This window comes from Passer domesticus, chromosome 1 (genome assembly GCF_036417665.1).
Source record: "Passer domesticus isolate bPasDom1 chromosome 1, bPasDom1.hap1, whole genome shotgun sequence".
Lineage (NCBI taxonomy): Eukaryota > Metazoa > Chordata > Aves > Passeriformes > Passeridae > Passer > Passer domesticus.
Genome location: NC_087474.1, coordinates 119342240 through 119363374, shown reverse-complemented (window position 1 = coordinate 119363374; position 21135 = coordinate 119342240). Strand labels below are relative to the sequence as shown.

The window sequence follows — 21135 nt, the reverse complement described above, 5'->3', positions numbered from 1 at the left end:
CTCCTCTGATGGGCTGCAAGGGTGCAGGATGTGCAAAGAACAGGAGCTTCACAGGGAGGAGCTGACAGCTGGGAGAACGTGACCCTGCCCTGTCCTGCCCTGCGGGGTGGGAAAACTGAAGCTTCTTTGGCCACAGTGAGTGATGCTGCCTTAACCCCATCTGTCCTGACCCTCCTTCTGTGCTGAGGTGACCTGCTCTGGAATGCACATGTTCCACAGGCCTTGTGTGTGATGAGATGCACTGTTAGAAAGCCCACTTGTGCAGATTTTATGGGTCATGTATGTGCTTTTCTCTCATTCACGCAATAGGAAAAGCCTCTAAGCACAGGGAGTGGAATCTACTCCACAACTCTCAAGAGGAGTGGTGGCCCCTATTTTGCCAGGTTTATCTTTGATGGAAATAGTGAATCTGATAATGTAACTACCTCAGAAGTTGTTCTTAGACTTGGAACATGTTTTTCAGTATGTACAGCTTGTACAAATACATGAAATGGGAACCATGAGAGTCCAGTTACATTGGGACTGTGGAATCTCATTGAACAGCATCCCCTAATAACGAAAATAGTGGAAGATCTATTTGGAGCATTTATTTCTGGGTTGAGCCACATGATCATGGTCATCTCTGTCTCCCATGTTGAGAGATGGTCTCTTTTGACCCTTAGAGCTATCTGATTCAAACTACTCAGGTGTGCCTGAAGACTGAAGAGTTAGACTATGAAAACCTTGTGTTGGGGAGGGTGGGGTCTTTTCCAAAAGTAACAGCAGATATAGAAGCTGCTAGAGCAGAAAGTTACCAAACCAGCTGCATTTTGAGGAATTGTTCTCGGAAACTGAGCAGAGCAACTGAGATACCCAACATGATCAGTTCTCCCAACTTCTACATAAACTGAACCACAAGAGCCTGTGCAGCAAAGCTAAAGCTTTTCTACATGACCAAATGCTTTACACACTGAGAGCTTGAAAAGCTGGGGCCACATCTCTCCACCACTCAAATGCAACCTTTGAGGACTGTTCTCTGGCAACTTTGATGTTTTTGATGAAGTAGGATTACAAATGACCAATTCACAATTAAAAATTACAAAGGTCTACAGACTGATCAGACAAATGTTAAGTGACAGTAGAAGATATGATATCCCTCTTTCTTAAGCAGAGACACAATGATGAGGTTTAAGCAGAACCATAACAGGGAAAAGAGAAGGCTCTAAAGAGAAGGAACCAAAATCAAGAAAAAAAAAAAAGAAAAAGAAAGGAAAGAAAAGAAAAAGAAAATATATTGTTCAGTTTTAAAAAATTAGTTCTTACTGAATTAAGCAAAACTGAAGCTTAGGAGGTGGCATGACTGAAACTACACTATAAACTGAAATTCTGACAAAAATAATTACCCCACTCCTCACCCCAAGACATGAACCTGCTCAAAATCTCTTCAATGCAATACTACACTAATCAAACACCTGGGGAATGATTCTTTGAGGGACTGAACTCTATACTTGCGTTTTGAATCATTCTGCACACAATTCACATAACAGCCTTATGGCCTGACTAAGAAAGCCTAACTGCTGTTACCAAGGGATTCACCTGCAAAATACTGCAAGATGAAGAATTTTACTTAGGACAAATTCATTACAGAGGCAGAGAGGAAAAATCCCAGATCTGAAGGGCAAAGCAGGGCAATAAGAGAGTGAAGTCCAAAACCAAAGAGCAGGCAGGATCTGAATCAGGACTAAGCTACAGTCTTTGGCTTAGTGCTAATGCATTTGGGTCTTTCCTCAGCAAGTCACAGTCCATCTGTTAAGCTGAGGAGATCAAGCCTCCCACCAAAAGGAACAAAAAAATTGTGTGAGGAAGGGCCTCTGCATTCCTCTCTGGAGGAGCAGTGCTCTCCTGCTGCAGTGACACACCCAGTCTCCAACAGCAACCACATTTTAGATGAAAGCACAGTTGTATGTAGTTCACATGCAGGCATGGATGATGATTTCAACAGAGAAAGGAAGGGAGGGAAGCAGATAAAACACTCAGAAATGGACTGAAGCAGAACATTTTGTAATGTGCTCTGCCGGTAAAGAAAACTGCAGGAGGAAAAGCAACAAATGCATTCCTTGGTGTGGAACCACTCTGCTATTTAAGCCAACAGACAGACAGATGTGGTAGGGTATGGGGAGAAGAGGGATTTTTCTGGCTTTGCTTTATAAATAAATCACTGCTCTTGAATCCAGAAGACATTTTCTCTGACCGCTATATATATGTAACACTTTTACCCTGTTATCACATGCCTGGAAAATTTGTCTTATTGTTTATTCCCATGAAAATAATGGTTTCCTCCTCCCTTTCCTCTCTAGCACTTGCTCTGCACTGCTGAACAAATCCTCTTTCCCTTGTCACTTCTCATCTGAGCAGTGGCACCTGTTAACTTCAAACTTGTGGTTCTCTTGCACCTAACTTTCAAACATTTAGGCCCTACATTTAGCCTCTTTTAGAAAAAGTATGTTGAATTAGTACTTCCTTCATCACTAGTTTTGATGTAAAACTAAGTAAGCTGACTGCTGCTGCAACAGCTTTCTGGGAGAAGATGTAAGAACAGCTTATGGTACCACAGTGTTGCCAAGGGATTAAGTTGATGCTTGTACACTCTGGAGTCAAAGCCTTCCTCGCTGGTGCCTGAAGGGTCAATTGTCAGTACAATCCATACAGGGATTTAGCTAACATGAATGGGAGTAGTTCAGCTAAATCTCCACTGAATCATTATCCCTGAATGTCTCTGAGGAATTTAACCAGCGCCCTTTGCAGCTTCTTGCTTTGTTCAGTGTCTACAACATTAAGTCTAAGATGCAATGAGATTCTTGCTTAATCTTGCAGACAATACACTTCTGAAATTTTGCTAAAAAGGATTATTTGGTTTGCACAAGGAAGAATTTTGCCTATAGCAACAGGACAAAAAATGCTAAAGAGCATTATCTTTGTAGATATAATTACGTATTTGGCAACCTGCACCATACATATTCCAACACTGCCACATGGGCCAGAGAAGGTTCACAGCTGTAGACAGCTAACAACACCTCTGCCAGAATTTTTGTGATTTTCGACGCATTACAGAACATGAGTAAAAGACTTCGTGCACACAGAGGGAAGATGAAAAAAACAAAACTAAGGCCCAGAACCACATGAAATCAATTTAAAATTGTGAAAAAGACCCTCCCCTTTTAGATAAAGCTCAGCAAGCCCCCAGAATACAAAACCTACACTGAAGCAGTGAAAAGTGACAAACCTCCTGAATCCTTCCCTCAAGCTAAAAAGTCTGTTGTTTGCAATTTCAAATGCAAACCTCCTTTTTTGGGGAGAAGTCACAGGAATCCTAGCTGCAGTTCTAAATACAGGATATGACCCAATACTACATCAATTAAATTTTATGCAATTAAGCTTTCTTTGTTGAGATAAAAACCATTAGGCTTCAACTTACGTGTTCATCTGAAGCATAAAGGACTTCCATTAGCCGATTGACAAGGTCATTCTCTCCTCCATGTTCCTGGCAGAGAAGTTCAATCTCCCTTAATTTGCCAAAGTAGAAATCCCTTTCCTTCTCCACGCCTTCAAGTGCAAGTTTTAATGAATGTACCTGCATATAAATCAAGACGTGATGCATCAGTTTTGAGGTGTACTACAGACAAAAGAACACAGTCTGAAATTTTGTATGCAAAACAATCTTAAATACATATTTGATTTGATAGCTTGAAATGAAGTCCAGCTTTCTTTCTGCAGTGCTAAATTAAACCTTACCCCACAGAGAATCAGGGTCCCCCGCTACTCCCCCTGGATACATCTTAACCTTGATCCTTAAAGGTCAGTTTTCTCAACACTCTTTTAAACTGAAGCTCAAAGTAGCAGTGCAGAAATCAGGGCTACCTAAGCCATGCCTCATAACAGGACTGTCAGAAATGTCATGTAGTGGTAACTAATAAAACTTTCAGCTCAGTACTTGCATTATTTTTGCCTGGACAAATGTGTAGTTGTTGGGAAACCTACAATATCTCCTTGCCTAAAAATACATTGAACTAGCAGAGGATGGAAATAGTCTAGTCAGGAAATTAAAAGGTCCTCTAGTTACAAATGTGCTACTGCTGTACTGGTTTTCCACCTCTACTGTTCTGCCTTCTCACTTACCACATTTTACAAACCTGTGTTTCAGCACTCTGCTGCCATGACTGGGTGCACCATGGGCTACCTGCTCTGACTGATGTGCTGTTTCTACCAACAAACTCTCTCAAATGCCAAGTACCTTTCTCCTTGCAACCTTGTTCACAAGAGTCTTCAAGCTATGCTGTCAGCCTCAGTTTCACCACTAGGACTGCTGCAAATAATTCATGCGCAATGTAGCTGTTAATGATTAGGCTTTGTATAAATCATGACAGATGCTGCAATATAGTTTTATACATATATATTTTAAAAATAAAGGTTTTGTGGGAGCATAACATATAAACTTTTGTCTAATGGGGTATACACAATCAGGATAACATCTAAGTGGCTCGGAAATTTGGAGGACAGCAGCATAAAAACCAACAGAAATAATCACAGATAAAGCTGTCTACAGTAAACACACTGACCACAATCACATCCAATTACAGCCAAATTAACATTCACATTTTAAAGCCTGAAATTATACAAATTATTTTCTAAATAAAACATGCTAAATAAATTAAATCATATCAGACTACATTTCAGTGAACTGATATGATTTAATAGAAACTTCTGTATTGCCAGTTCTACTGCAAGTTAATTTATTTCCTCCACTAGTAAAAATACCAGCAGAGTTCAAACAATGCTTTGATAGCCTACTAAATCCTTTCAGTTTGTTTTTCCATGACTGCTGAGCTGGGGATGCCTTTTTCTGACCTTTGATTGCACTCCCAAAGGCATCAAACAGCAGAACTGACCTGTTACCAGAGCAGGATCTCAGGGCATCTCATTTATGCACTAATTCATTTCTGACCAGCTGTCTAAGTGTGACACTCAAGTCTTCCTTGACAGTTTGAATCCATTATGGATATAATGACCAGCCACCTTAAAATTAACTATTTTTTTACAAAGGTAGGAATAGCAAAATGAAACAAGAGTTTACAATATTCTGGTCTATAAATGAAGACCTCATACTTAGGACATGCCTTCTGGAACTGCCACAGCATATTGCTTGAGAGCAATCCCTGAATCCAGCCAGAATAAGAATATAACTGCTTCCAGATCACTTGCTCTGTGCTTGCAAGAGCTTGGGAAAACAATGAACTTCAGCTGAAAAATTGGCAGCTAATAGCTGAGACTATCTCCCCTTCTGACCTATTTACTATGAAGACATTCTCCTGTTTTTATTCTCTCACATTCATGCTGTTTAAAGAAACAAAATCATTAAACTATGTACATATGCACAGACTTAATTAACTGCTGTATATAGTAAACATTGCTATAACCAAACTAGATATGCTTCCTTTCAGTTCCAGCTACCTGTCTGTGCCACATGAACCCATATTCCTTCAAACACTTGGCACACCTGCATCCTACTTTTTCCTTCCAGAAGCGTGCCAGAAGGCTGACACTTGAGGAACAGCTCACGTCAGTTCCCATGCTCTATTTCTGGACCAAAAGCACCCCCTGCAACCCAGTTAATGGGTGCAAAGGCAGCAGCTCCTACTGACTGGACTTTTCTCTGATGGCACTTACAGGTAGCATGAATACTCAAAGGGCTGCAGAGCCAGACTGCAGATTAGGCCCAACTGTAAGCAAAAAGGCACAATGATGCTGTTTTCAGAAACTACATGTATATCAGCACTCAGCTAACAGTTCCTGGGACCATTCTCCATCTGTAAAAGTCCCTTCTCTGTATGCAATAGCCCCTGGTTTGTGCTGTCACCTCAGCTGCACTCAGACACTCTTTAGGAGAGAGTAATTTCAATGCTTGCTATGGCTAATCAAATTCCAGTGCAGAGTGACACTCCTTGGAATTTAATTTTGGAGTTTAATTTACTGGCACAGTTTGAAGATGATTTTAAGAGAAACTTTAAGATTGTAGGGAGCTATTAACTGGGAAATATTAGGGACACTTACAATTATTACAACTAGATCATTAAGCTACACTATGGCAAAACAAAGTGTACAGACATCCCCACTAATTAAACTTTTCTGCTACCAATTGCATGGAAGTTCAGATGTTTCCATCTCCCTCGACTGCTATCCATGAAAGGGATGAAGAGCCACATAGGACCCTGATATCCAAGACACAATTCAGCATTTCTTACTTATAATGAACACAGAAACACAGTAATGGTGGCTGCTGCCCTCATCTCCACAACTGCTGCAGAGTAGTAAAAACCAGGCAATTTGGCTCTTGCAGCATGTTCACACTGGGGGTCAGGAAAACCTGGCTCAGAGCTGCTTGCAGCATAGCTTTTTTGGCTCGTGTAATATGGCCACGGTTTACAAGTATCCATTAGTGGGAAATGAGATACCAAATGCTGTCAGCATTAAGAAAAAAAAAGCCTTCCAGACCATTCTAGCTAGATGATGTCTCTTAAAAACTAGCTATTAAGGAATCAGTTTTTCAAATCCTCAAAGTTTCTTCTTCTCTTCAGTGATGGGGGAAATAATCAGTTTTCCTTCAGGGTTATTTGTATATAAAGCTTAAGGTTTTCACACATGAAACGTGCTAGGAATATGTTAGCAGTGGATGGGATAGTGACTGTCTATTTCAGTAAAGATCAAATGTTTCTATGTTGCTCAGATGCCAACCAACTCTTACTCCTGAAGCAAACACATTCTGACTTCTGAGTACAAATGTTGCAGTTTAAGTTGCATTAAACTGACATTTGAACTCTGCTCAACACTGATTTAAAAAAAAGGATTCCATTAAAAATATCTACATCCATTCCTTGTGCAACATTTAAAAACTTTTCTCTTACAGCAACAATCTAGAGCCCATTTGGAAAGCTGGTGGACCCTGTTGTGCTCTCTGCTGCTCAGAACAACACCCTGAATCCACAGAACGCCATGTCTGGGATGTGGCCATCCATCTACCACCTTTCAGTGTACAACTCATCAAAAACATGCAAACAGTGCCCTAGAAAACTGAAATCATTGCTGTTCAGGTCAATGAAAGTCTGAAACTGAAATGCCTTTAACTGTGGAAAATTATATTTGATCCAGAATAATGACTGCTTCCTGAATGCAGCTGCCAGGAATTCTAAAATACAAATTTTTTCCTTTTAATTTTCCCTCAGCAAGGACAAATACAGGGAGCAGGCCTCATATCTAGTAGTGGCATTTACACCATTCTGACAGCACAGTCTTAAGCCAGATGCAGGCATTTATTCTTGTCCAGTGCAGACACTCTTGCAGTTCAGAAATGAGAGAATGGTGTAAAGCTCCAGAGCATAAACAAAAATGAAGCCCTTACATTCCTAACATTACAGAAATTTTAAACTTTTAAAATAATTTCACAAAACATTATTTATAACTAAGTATTCACAGAAAGGTAGATTGCATTTTTAAATGAAAATGGTGTGTTAGCTTCTTCAATACCTTCCTTCCAGAAAGCAGAGCACAATGCTCTAGTCTCACTTTAACTGCAAATCTCTTAACACCTTGGTATGACAAACAGGCTTGTTTTCTCCACAGTGGCACATTAAATGATTTATTTCAAATTAGTAATACACAAGAGCAAAGACACAATTCAGATTTTTCCTATCCAAGTAAAATAAAAGATATATTTCAACATCTAATAAAATTACCATGCTTCAGCAAGACTTACCTCTCACTTCTAAGATCATAATTTAAAAATACTGGCAAAAATCAGTCATCTCTGCCAGACATTATTCTTTACAATAAATCTCTTCTTTTTTTATTTCTTTCCAGCTGAACTATTTCCACTTTTTGTTCCTTCGTAATTCTGAAGAGCACCATTCATCAGAAGACAATATTAGATTTCATGCCTGCCTGTGACAGTGAATGCATCTACTTTTGTGCCTAAAGCAAATTTACCTGTTCACTGAGCTGTATGACTTGAGTTTCCAAATCTTTATCTGATTTGGATGCTGAGCTGCTTGGTGTAGCTTTTTTTGCTGAAGATGGGCGAGAAGGTGTTGATCCTGGTTTAGAAGCTGGACTGGATTTAGCAGCACCTGAAAAACACAGTAAATAAGTAAACATTAAACAAGATTGATCTCTGTAATAAATGCATTCCTATTAACCTGGTACTGAAACACAAGAATTGATTTTACAGCCATCCATCCTCTCTCTTACTGCAAGGTGACAGTAGAGGAAATTCCACTGCTGTTTTGCCTTGGGAAAGGAAAAACCACATTTCCTACCAATCTGAGTTTGTTACTGAGAGTGAGGCAGCTCTAAAACCAAAATAAACAACATCACACCAAGAATCAAAGTTTCCTTAGATTTGAGCAGCTAAAAAAAAAAAAAAAAAGCTGTTAAGGGAGCATTCCCCCAGCCCATTACTTAACATACATAGCTATCCCTCAGTTTCCCTGGGGAAAGACAGAGCTGAAATAAAGTCAGCTAAATTTCCTCTGAGCTTTTTTCATTTTCAAATGTAAACCACCCCAAGACAAGGGCATTGAAACTCAGAGCAGAATTATCCCATTGGTGAAGTCACAGTTGGCCACAGCGACCAGAAGATGTGTTTTGATATCCTTAGGTTTTCCTATGTCTCTTTAATTACTTGGGCTGCGAAGCTGCCAGAATATGAAGCAACATCTTCACCAGCAAAAATGGCAAGTAATGAGTGCATACAGATACTCTTTTTCCACAATGACTTGGCACATAAATGCCCAAGCAGAGCAACAGCTGTGTGAAGGGGTTTGTAGTGCCTTCACAGGAACCTCCCAGGCAGCTCCTCATGCTTTGCTTTGCCTGTTTAGTCTCTTGATGCTGGCTATTCCATACAGTCACTCAGCCCAAACACGAGTGCCTGGCTCACAGCTCTTCCCCTGCCCCAGCTCCCACAAGCACTGCACTCTGACTTGGCCTTTTCCTTATTCCCTCCAACAAGGAATAAATTTGAGATGCACTGGAAGGACATCTGATACTGGTTTGGTTAAGAAGACAAAACAGAAACCCAGCCTCTCTCTGCCTCTTTGATTTATTAAGCAGGCAGGCATGTGAATCAGAGGTCCTGCTGGGCAGCACCCATGTTCATCACCGATTCCTACAGCGAGCAAAACACAGTTGTGCAAACGTGCTGACAGGCTCCATGCCATCCTCCACCATCAAATGCTGTCAGCTCTGAAGCCTGAGCCACACAGGAGGCAGTCCTAATCCATCAGGCACCCAGCTCCCAGCTGAGCTCTCCGCTTGCTGTTCACCAGTTCCAGAGGGATTTTGCTCAGGCTTTCTCAGCAGCCACCTTCTACCCCACACCTCGCCAGCTGCTCCTCCCATAGGAGGATTTACGGTACACCACAAATTGTTCTAAGTTGTCATTTCCACAGTGTATCCTCAGTGTCAGACAATGCTTTAATAAAGCAATTCTTTGCAAAACAAATGTATTAAGCAAAAAGCCATTACTAGGAAGAAACTGCAAGGAGGCAGTGAAAGGAAGAGACAGCCTGTGGGGCTGTCCATACGCCCAGACTGCGGAGCTCACAGAGTCTCACTGACCTAGAACTGTGACAGTGGCTCATTGAAGGAGCTGGAAAGTGATGGGAAAGGAGAGCAGCAACGGGTTATTTAATCAAGCTTAAGCTTTCCTGATTTAGTCACAGGCCTCCCTCTGTAGCAAGAATCTCCTCCCACCCCTATGGATAACTCTGTATTAACTGGGTCACCTAAAGCCTACAGAACACAAACAAACAACTTGATAATTCAATTAGCATGTGTAAACATTTCTGTGCAAGACAGCCATCCTCCTTTTCTGTGCTCTTTAATATAAGACAGATAAGGGGGAAAAAAAGCATACTGGTGGGTGGATTTTTTGGGGTTTTGTTGTGGGGGTTTTTTCCCTTTTGTTTGGTGTTTTTTCTTTTAGACTCCAATAGCCTCCATGTCTATTGCATACACAAACTCTTTTCTAGCAGATTTCAGATTCAGTGCACAGGCTTGAAAAAGTTGGGAAAATTCAGTGTTAAATGTATGTCTGAAATGAGACTTTTTTCACATCATACTTAGATCAGCAAAGAATAAACAATTTGTTGAAAAACATTAAAAATGCCAAGATCTTTTGCTGCTATTTTTCTTTATGAAATTGCCTAAACTTTAGCATTCTGCCTTCAATGCTTTCTAGGTTCAGCCCATATTATAACTAAGTAAAAATCAGCTGCTTTAGAGAAGGACTGCTAAAATGTTCTTAAAACCAGAAAAATAATTTTCATTTGGATTAGCAGATGAACAGAAGTAAACTAGTGTCAAAATATGCAATAAGAACATACACATGAAATAAAATCACTCTGATTCTAGCATTCTAGCTGGGTCTCAAGTTATTTAATGACCAAAGCACCAACATTTACTTCTTATTGTATTCTACAACTACAAGATGCAAATTCAGGGTATCAGCTGAAAATTAAATGCTTTAAAGCTGGCACAGAGAGAGCTAAGGAAAGAGCAGGCACAAACATTTTATCCCCAAGGATTCTTTCTAATTTGCAGCTGAGATGTCCTCCCAGAGTGGGCTGAGCAAGCCTCATCCCCAGTGCCTGCAGCACTGACATGTGGCATTGTATTCTGCCCTCCTTTGAAAACTACAAAGCCCTTTGGATATCTACAGCAAAGTGCCACTAAGCTTTATAAAGTCCAGACAAACCAAAAGAAATCAACTGTTGCTCCACTGCTCAGGATCAGCTCTTAAATGACCACAATACTCCCATTTCAGCAACACAGATAAAAACCAGCTAACTAGTTACTAGGAGGCATCAGTGACAGTCGGACAGAGCTTAATTGCAACAGAAAATGCTTAGGGATTTCTAATTTAAAATTTCTTGAAAGAAAAAAAAACTTTAGTGCACATTTATTCTAAGGCATCAGTTTTATAATCAGACCAGAAGTAAGCTTCCATTCCAGCAGAAGCCTAATTTCATAAAATAATTAAAGGATGCTGGTCAATAGAGTAATGCAAAGTATTTGAAACAGCCAAATATCTAAACAGAGACAAGATCTTGATAGATTTAATGACTTGGTATTGAGCAATGGTTTTGCAGTCAATTAGTGCAATAATGGAATAACTCCTAATGCATGGCTCAGAGGGACTACATAACCCAAGCAGTTTAAATTCTTTCCAACATAATTTCTTCCATGAAAATATTTGTATATTTATATATAATGTATATATATATATACATTTACATATTCTGATAAAGCACAAAATTTTATACAGGTATTTTAGGTAAAAAGTATCCAATAATCACCTATTTTTCCTGATCAGTGAGAGAATTGCATTGTAATCTGTAACATAACAGTTTGCAGATTAATGCCTGTTATTAATTCCTCTTCAAGCTTACTCCTGATATTCAAAAACAGATGCAGGGCCCTTCCCTGGAAAGGAACATCCCCATGCCCCAAAACATGCTGGCAGCCAAAAGACTGGAAAGCACTGCAGCAGAAAAGGATTTGAGGGTCCTGGTGGACACTGAGCTGAGCATGAGCCAGCAGAACACCCTTCCAGCAAGGAAGTCCAGCAGCCTCCTGGGCTGGATCAGCATCATCAGCAGGCTGAGGGAGGCCATTCACCCCCTCTCGTCAGCACTGGTGAGGCCCACGAGGAATGCTCGGTTCAGTTCAGGGCTCCCCAGGATGGGACAGACATGGATGAACTGGAGAGGGTCCAAAAATGGGCCACAAAGACTTAGGGAATGGAGCACCTCACACATAAGCTAAGTCAGAAAGCTATGTCTGCTCAGACTGGAGAAGAGAGGCTTTAGGGGGGATCTTATCTACATCTCAAGGGAAGGTGCAAAGAAGGAAGGAAACAGGCTCCTTTCAGTGGTTCCCAAAGGATAGGAGGCAATGGGCACAAAATGAAACCCAAGAAATTCCATTTAACCATAAGAAAAAACTTCTACACTCTGAGGGTTATCAAATACTGGAACAAACTGTCCAGAGAGGTTGAGGGGTTTCCAGCCTCGGAGATACTCAAAATGTGACTGCATATGGTCCTGGGCAACCAGCTCAAGGTGACTCTGCTTTCAGCAGAACAGTTTGACAGGATGATCTCAGAGGTGTCTTCCCACCTCCATTGTTCTGTGAGAACTTCTGTGACAGCATGTTCTGATTTTAGGTCAATGCAGGGTTCCAATTAGAATTTTTTTGTAAACAGTATTGCAGCTATTTCAATTAGCACCTGGATAACTTTTTCTACCTGCCCACATAACACTAGCAGAGATGAGAAAAGTAAATCACAATTGAAAGACAAATTATTCTGTTCTTGTACTGAATTAAGATGAGCCAGCTTTGAAATGCATTCGAGGTTTCCATCTGTGGTACTCCAGAAACAATTACTAGTCAGTCCACCATAATTAAATGTATCCCATGCAGTTTCAGCTTCACTATTATTTTTGCTAAATACCTAAGTTATACAAACAGATGCAAACTTCTGCAAATAAAACACTGGATGTTGGCACTGTGCAGTTTTGGGTACAAAAAAGCTGTGCTGAAAATTCCAGTTCTCTTTACATCACAGGCACAGCCCTGTAACAAGAGACCTACTTAACGTATAGAGAGCAATCTTCCTTGAAGCTATAAAAGTAATTAGTACGCTGTTAAATATTTATGCAAAATTTCAAGAAAACACGTGCATGAATATGCAGTGTGGACGTGCATAAGGAGAGTGTGGAGAGCAATGGAAGCCCTGAGCAAGCGCAAGACTTGGCTGAGCCCACACAACCACTGCTTCAGTGGAATTTGGGAATCACTCACAGTCTATTTTAGTCAAATTAAAGGACTTCATAAAATGAATATTCCTGACTCATACCACAGGAGAAAAACCAAACCCAACAAGAGGCCAACAGTAATTTCTTCACAAGCTAAAGAAAAACTCTCCACCCACTTAAACCAAGAGAACGAGAGCAGCAGATTAATTAATGTTCACACACTCTTATTATTGTAGCTACACCAGGACACAAGCAAATGCTCAATTTAGGGACACTTAATGAAATAAGCAATGACAAATGACACTTAATGGGAATTAAATGACTTCAGACAAAATCTGACTTGACTCCGAATTCCAACACACTGCAGTGCAGCTGTCCTAATTATTTTGTGGCACTGCCTTCCCCTGGCTGGCAGGACCCTTCTGCCCTCTCAGCTCCTCAGACTTTCACTGCTGCTGGTCCAGTAGAGCCTGGTGAGCTCTGCATTCATCCTCTCTGCCACACAGCTGGCAAAGAGAAATGTGTTTGAGTACTTGAAACTTTCACCATTTCAAGAGAGCTGTCCAAGTAAGAAAGTCCAATGGAGGCCACTTTTCAAATGAAAAAGTTTTACAGATGGCCTCCCTGCCTTAATTTGTCTTTAATACAAGATTTGATAGAAGGGAACTAACCAAACCAAAACTAACCAAAACCAAAGCCTTTCTCCCATCAGAAGACTTTGCTCTAGATTTAAAATTACCAATACTTATTTATTATTTAAAATAATCAACAACTGAATTCAGTTTCTTCTCAACTGAAACCTCTATTTGCTCTAGAAACATATTTAAGTATGCAAACATTTATCTTCAATGGGTGGAATCATTTCACAGGCTTAACAGAAGAACACAATTTAAAATTTCAAGTGCTCTTAAAAACCTGCATTTTCTAAAATCTCACTGTCTGCTTAGCTCTAAGGAGAAAGCACTCTCAAAATGAAAATCTGAAAAGAATCGGCACAGAAATGCATGTTGGAAAAGGAAAGAATGTGCAACATTTGTGCAACACAGACACTCAAACCACACCCACAGTACACTGAAAATTAAGATAGCCATTATCACCACTGCTTTTCCAAACACAATCATCTCTATTGAAAAAGGCCCTGGCTCGTGCACTGCAAGCGTGTTGCCTCCTGCTCTAAATTCTCGAGCTCAGTGGATTTAAAAATTAAATTCTCCTCATGCTGGCAGGGGAGATGTGTCTGTATTACAGCTGAGCCACTTTACCTCCCAGGCCGGCGCTGTCACTGCACATGCTGTTCCCCTCGGTTAGTACAATTCCTTGGCCTTGTATGAACTAGGGATGAAAACACTCTCAGTTTGTCACCCTGCAGCTCTTTCCATCTCTAGCTCTGCCACGTTGTCCTGGAGCACTGCACCACAGTCAGCAGAGATTGCCACTGCCAACACCTACTGCCTGCCACTGGGGAAAAAGGTAGCAAGTCTTAGTGGAAAGCAAAAAATAAAAAAAAAGCATTAGGAGTTCTCTAGTCTCCCAGGAGTCCTAATTGTATCACTAGCTGCTAAAATAAAGACTGGACTCACTGAGTATTTTTATCCCTCAAAATTAATTTACAGCACATCTGTCACAGCAGGATATACTGTTTCCCTAAAGAAAATCAGTATTTCTCTTGTGCAATTGGCTTTTCGATGGCACATTATATATAATGCATTCATGCACAAACAGTTCATTCTGCCCTGGTTATTTTCCCTGTCATAGCATGAGTATTTTTAGCCCTCATGTGATCCTCCAGTATTTTCCAGCTCTACTTTAGTCATCCTGCTCTCACTGAATATTTCAAACTAAAAAAAATCTAACAGCCTTTAGATCTAAGAACCTCTCACATTTTTAGCTTGCGTGTAAATAATTAATTTTATTAAGCTGTCTTATACCCGTGTATTTTTGACACCCCCCACCCATACACTAGGGAGTGCTCCATGGAGATTTGCTCTGACATAGAGGAATACTTACATAAGACACTAAGCTAAAATCCTGACAACCTGATCACTATTTTCAATTTTGATCAGATGAAGCCTTTTCCGCTATTTCCCACAGGGAGCATTTAAACTGGCACAAACAACAGTGCCCTAATATTTTAATCCTGTACCACAATTTTGACTCCACATCTGTAGGCTGTTTACCACTGCATTAGAGAAGAGCAGAGGCTGTAGGAGATCGAAAGTCGGCTCAGGGCTGGCAGATGGCATCAGCTGTAAAAGCAGCTGTGGTGCTGCTGCCAAGAGCCTACAGCGGTGGTCTGTGCTGCTCCTTGGAGGAGGAAAAGACCCTCATTTCCCCACCCAGGAGCTGCATTCACCTGGTGAAACCTTGCTGCTCCTGTAGTTTCTAGAAGCACACTGTGGCACGTTACCAAAGCCATCCACCCACGGCACCACCGTCAGCTCGGTCACAAATCAGCTCTGTCTCTGAAGGAAGGGACAAGGCAGAGCGAGGGTGGCACAGCAGATTAGTTGTAGGGACCTATTTATTCTTCCATTTCTGAGCTGCATTATCCTTGACCTGCGCTGACTCCTCAGTAGGATCACCTTTGGAATGGGAAGGGCTATGACTGCTGGCCTGCCCACCAATTAACACAAAAACCAGTGCATTTTTACACTTCTTGACTTTTGGGTTGTTCTAAAAGTGCTTATTTTTCAAATTAAATAAAGACCATACTCTGCATTTATAGAGATACAGGTCAATATCCATTTACAGGTACAGGAAGCAGCTACCTGATACCAGGCATCCCATCAAGCTTTAGAGTCTGATTAAAATATCAAAAATAATTTTAATTCATGCCAGTACCTTTCTGGATAAATTTTTGGAGCAGCCTTTAAGGATCTGACCACTTGTTAACTCAAGGACATATATCTTAGTCTACCTCTGAAAATACATTGTTAGAACAGTGTTATAAAGCAGTTATGAATAGTCAACAATCATCTTCTAAATCACTCAAGCCCAAAAAGGGCACTGGAAGAGTTACTCCATAGAGCAAAAGGAATAATCTGAAATGCATATGAAACTCCAAGTAGCTAAAGTAAATTATTCCTTTAGAAATACATATATCTAATCAATTTAGAATGGGCATATTTAAAGCCTGCCAAACCGCCAAATATGAATGAGTACCCGTATATCTGCAAAGAAGGAAGGAAACTTGCTTGCTCCTGACATCAAACAATAGATGTGTACATTTAGGAATGTCCACTGCATGGTGTTTAAAAACTTTTGGATTATGCTAAAAGATCTTCTGGGTTCTTTACTTTTTCTCATGAGTGCTTCCTTTTGTTTTGTTAATAAACTGACAAGGCAGTACTAAAACTTCAAAGCTCCCCTGTTAAGGTGAAGCAAATCACACGAACTAATAACAGCACCAAGCCATGTGGTGTGGTCATGTGCTGGAGGGAAGGGATGCCATCCAGAGGGACCCTGACAGGCCTGAAATGTGGGTCTGTGCAAACCTCATGAAATTCAACATGGCCAAGTGCAAGGTCCTGCTGCACCTGGGTCAGGGCAATCCCAAGCACAAATACAGGTTGGGTGGAGAATGGATTCAGAGCAGCCCTGAGAAGAACTTGGGGTTGTTGGTTGATGAGAAGCTTAACATCAGCCAGCAATGCGCACTTGCAGCCCAGAAGGCCAACAATATCCTGGGGTTTATATTATGGTTCCTCCAGCAGCTGTAATGAATACTCCTTCACTTCCAGCTAGGTGTGGAACACAGAGGTACAGAAGCACATTTTTCATGGTAATTTCCCAGCTGCCCAGAACTTGTTCCTGCATCATCCCAATTTACTCCCAAACAGCAGGAGATGAAGCACACACAAGTTTGCAGATGCATTCAGAACTCCTCCCAGAGCATCAGTAAAGGCTTCCATCCCTTCCAATGTGCAGGTCCCGTGATGGGGTGAGGTGAGGCACAAAGGCACCGTATATCAGGGCCAAGAAAATGTGCTCACCCAGAATTCAGCAAGCCAATGGAATGACTGACAACTAACTGAATTAGCCCTGTTCTAAAATGGAAGCAGCAAGAAAAGCTGGAACTCTCATTTCACCCAGCATCATGTAATAGCCATACCCCACCATCCTCAGCTCAGAAATTAAACTAGTGTCCAGCCAGTCATATTTCTGGACTATATTTAAGTTAATAATGAAGGACATTTTCCATGAAAAAGCTAACTCTCACAGCCACAGGATCTTATCATGACTCATCACACTATCTCAATTATAAAATTCCATGCAAAGGCTGGGAAGGCAGGGGACATGCTCTTCATACAACCAGCAACACAACATGCCATTACTGCCTTATCCTCCACATCAGCTGGCTGGTTCCACTCCAGTAGCTACTCAATTTCTGTAGGATTGTCACCTGCACAGCTTTAATTTGGATGACATATTTGTGACTTTGGGAAGAACAGACCATCTGTAAGAAGCATTAACAAGCACAGTAAAGTCTGTGTTTAATAAAAGTGTCTTTTCCAATTTCTGAATTGGACAACATCTTGACATTAGCACTTGGGTTTTCTGTTTCCAAAGGGAGTGCAACACATCACATGGGGAATTGGAACATGCCAGACCCTGAAATTCAGAAGCTCAGGCATAAGATGGTGCAAAATAAAGACGTAAACAAGCTTTAAAAGCCCAGAGTAGCACTGGCCTGCTATTAGGTGCCCTATTTCCTGGAAGCACTAATGAGCTGAAGGCAGCTGGCCAAGTATGCCCCACTGACGTCAGAAGTGATCAGAGCAGAACATTGAAATCTGGGTAGGATTCCAGAGCACAAGGTGGCCTAAAAGTGAGGGTGCTTCAAGCTTCACACCTGCCCCTGCGTTTGTGAGTACTGGTGCATATCCGAGCCCATGTCACAGGTTTAAAATCAACTAAATATTAATCCTTATTTGAGAAATGGGTTAGCATAAACCCAGAAAAAAACCAATAAAGGAAATAGGTGTGTGTGCATGTGTATTTCCATATGCACAAACCTATGTCCACTTTTTTAGTGACTATTTCTTTTTCTTAAATGTTAGCTGCTCTTCTGTTCACTTAATTCTCAGTTAACAAAAACAGCATCTGCTTAGTGACTAGTCATACCCACATTACATAAACACCAAAGATCAGGCTTACTCCTTTGGCCTGTTCCAGAAACACTACTGTGGTTTAACCCCAACAGGCAGCTGAGCCCCCACAGCTGATTGCTCACTGTCCCCTGCAGTGAGATGGGGGAGAAACTCAGAAGGGGAAATGTGAGAAAATTCATGGGTTGAGATAAAGACAGTTTAATAGGTAAAACAAAAGCCATGCAAACAACTCATTCACCACTTCCCACAGGCAGGTAGGAATTAACCTATCTCCAGGAAAGCCAGACCATCACTCATAATGGTGATTTGGAAAGACAAATGCTGTAACTTTCAATGTCCCTCCCCACCCTTCTCCTTATTCCTCCAGCTTTTCTGACTAAGCACAATGCCATGTGGTATGGGTTATCTGTGCAGTCTATTGGGGTCAGCTGTCCTGGCTTTGTCCCCTCCAAATTTCTTGGGCACCCCCAGCCTGCTTGTTGGCAAGGCAATGTGAGAAACTGAAAAAGCCTGGACTCTGTGTAAGTAAAACATCCATTGACTTATCAACACTGTTTTGGTTTTAAATTCAAAATTTAGCACCAGTCTCCTCTGAAGAGTTATCTCTATCCTCGCAAAACCCAACACAAGCACAAAATAAAAAGTTAGAAGACTGAGGTATCTTTGCAAAAGAGCAAAAGCTATATGTTTTTCAGTTAGGAGGATTAGCATATCCAAACAATAAGCATACATAAACCCAAAAATAACTTAATTTTTGGTTTTCAGGTTAGCCCTTAAGATTTGTAAACATTTTACTCACCATAAAAATTAAAAAATAAATCAGCCTGCATCAGCATTTTCCTATAAAGGTAGAGGTGTGAAAGAGGAACACACTCAATTTAATGTTCTTGAATACACTTGCACATACCATATTCAGCAACAAGACTGTTAGAAGCCTTTGTCTCCACCACCAGGCATTACCAGAGTCCATGTCATTTAACATGGAGGGGGTTCAGTGGAGCAGACCCTATGCTCAGTAGGGCTGGGCCAAACTAGAGCACACAAGATGTTACCTTCCTGCTGTCTCAAGACGCTAAGCCTATGATAAGGTAAAAAGAATGTCACAACCACCCAAGGAAATAATTTTTAACAAGTATTTAAGTAGAGTGGACCACAGTTTATAATTGTCTTCAGAGACAGAAATGGAATTTGTTAAGAGGCAAAATACCTGCAGTTGGAGAGTTTGCATGGTGAGACTTTTTGGGCAGGTTAAAGATCTGTTCACCAGGATCTGGTGGAGGAAGAGCATCTTGGCCTTGTCGAGCTTCCACAGGATCATACTCCTTCCCATCATAGTTAGCATCGAAGAACTTCTTAAACCATTGAATGAAATCTAAGTTGTCTTGGAAGCGCCCTTTGACCAGTTTTTCCACAGGAATTACCTAAAAGGCAGATATTAACATCCAATATGACGTCACTGCTGTTTTTAAATATAAAAATTACATATATACACTTATTTTAAAAAATCTATTAACTGCATCAACAAATAAACCTCTGCCATTTTTTTGTTCCTAAAAGAAAGGTTGAATTTGCAAGTGCTCTTAAAAAATTAAGACAAAACCCAATGAGACCCAGCCTTTGAAGCAGTGATCCATTGGGTGTATGTAAGCCTTTATAGCTATGGTTCCACAGAAGTACTCCCTTATATCCCATGGGTGCATCCCATGATGAATGACACTGTTCTGGGAGTAACACAATACTCAGCCAACTAGGGATTTCTGGTTTTAATGGACATGGTACAGTTTGACATACTACAAACAAACAATTCTTCAGAAACTCCAGACAGATGTTTCTTGCTCTCTGTCCTACTGTTTGAACTACAAAACCCAGCAGATTTTCCAAGACATGCTGAAGTTCAAACCAACATACATTTTGGTAGCACATGGTCATCATATGAACCAAGCCTGAGGTTTTAACCTTGTAATTTCTTTCTGTTCCACATATAGCTATACATAGAACAGTTTGTGGACATGCAGAAGTTGACTTAAATGCCTTATAAAGTTCTACTAAAACAAAGGAAAGGCTATGAGGATGTCTCAATATCAATATCTTAGAAATTTTTCATAGACATGAAACCTCCAAAAAGTCTCTTCAGCCAATATTAGAGTACTCAAAGCTTCCAGACACTGTGGGCAGACAGGGACTACAACTGCAGAAGAGCTGCCCTGTTTGCTTAATTCAAGCAGCTGATTGAACAGCCAAGTTAGGGAGACCTTAATGCCTCTTGAATGTTATGAATTATCAGCTGGAAAAGGGCTTTCTTTTTCTTCTTCAGGATTAAGCCAACTGTACAGCATTTTATAAATCCATGATGCTTCTACAAGAATTGACATTGCATTTTGCATGTCTTTTCAGGTTGTTCCATTTGTACCTCAACTCTACATGAAAAAGGCAGGATAAATTTGCTCTCTACAGCAAAATTGACTACATTAGTCTTCCCAATGTTTCACTAGCAAATCACGCTGTAAACAGAAGTACCCATAACATTTCATGAAACAATGAGGGTTTTCCAGTTATTCACAGAAGTCTTAAGAGACCCTCTGTTATGACTATATAAATTGCAGAATAAGGCAACATTAAAAGCCAGGGCAGAACCTTAAAAGGGTAAACAGACAGTGCATCAGTGTAAAACTATAAGCATGATAACATAACTTCCATTATTCATTTTTATCAACACAGTAATTTATATTGGTGAGTCCATCAAACTCTCACATTCAAGCATAAATCAAATACCTTAAGCCTGAACAAGCATTTTCTCAGAGGCTTCCATTCTTAACTTTACAAGATCACATGTGCTACCCATCTATTCAATCACTGGGTAAATTATTCCAGCTTTTGAATAATTTAAATTCCTCAAACTCTGCTTTGGACAAAAAAAAAAAAAGGAATACTTATAAGAACAGCATATTTTCAAATATGTTTTGTTGGAAATTTAGGTCACCAATAATTTTACTTATCAAAAAATGAAGATTCACTGATGACAAGGAATTTCCAACACATGGAGTTTTATCAAAGGGTCTCTGGTATTAAGATATAATGAGTTAGATGGCACAACTCCTTAGCAGACATGTGGACTCAATTTTCAATTTGTACCTAAGTGGAGCCAAATGCCAAACTTCTCCCTTCACACCCAAATA

The 21135-nt window shown here is 40.5% G+C and overlaps 1 protein-coding gene across 6 annotated transcripts in view; it reads right to left on the bottom strand.

The window, feature by feature from the left end:
• Positions 1-21135, bottom strand: part of MAPRE2 (microtubule associated protein RP/EB family member 2) — a 98540-nt gene that overhangs the window by 3614 nt on the left and 73791 nt on the right. For all 6 annotated transcript variants that reach the window (XM_064385659.1, XM_064385668.1, XM_064385673.1 and 3 more), the window contains 3 exons: positions 19167-19380; positions 8017-8156; positions 3455-3610 (listed from right to left, as the gene is read on the bottom strand). In XM_064385659.1, the coding sequence (XP_064241729.1) occupies positions 3455-3610; positions 8017-8156; positions 19167-19380 (510 nt within the window). The remainder of the gene's footprint in view (positions 1-3454; positions 3611-8016; positions 8157-19166; positions 19381-21135) is intronic.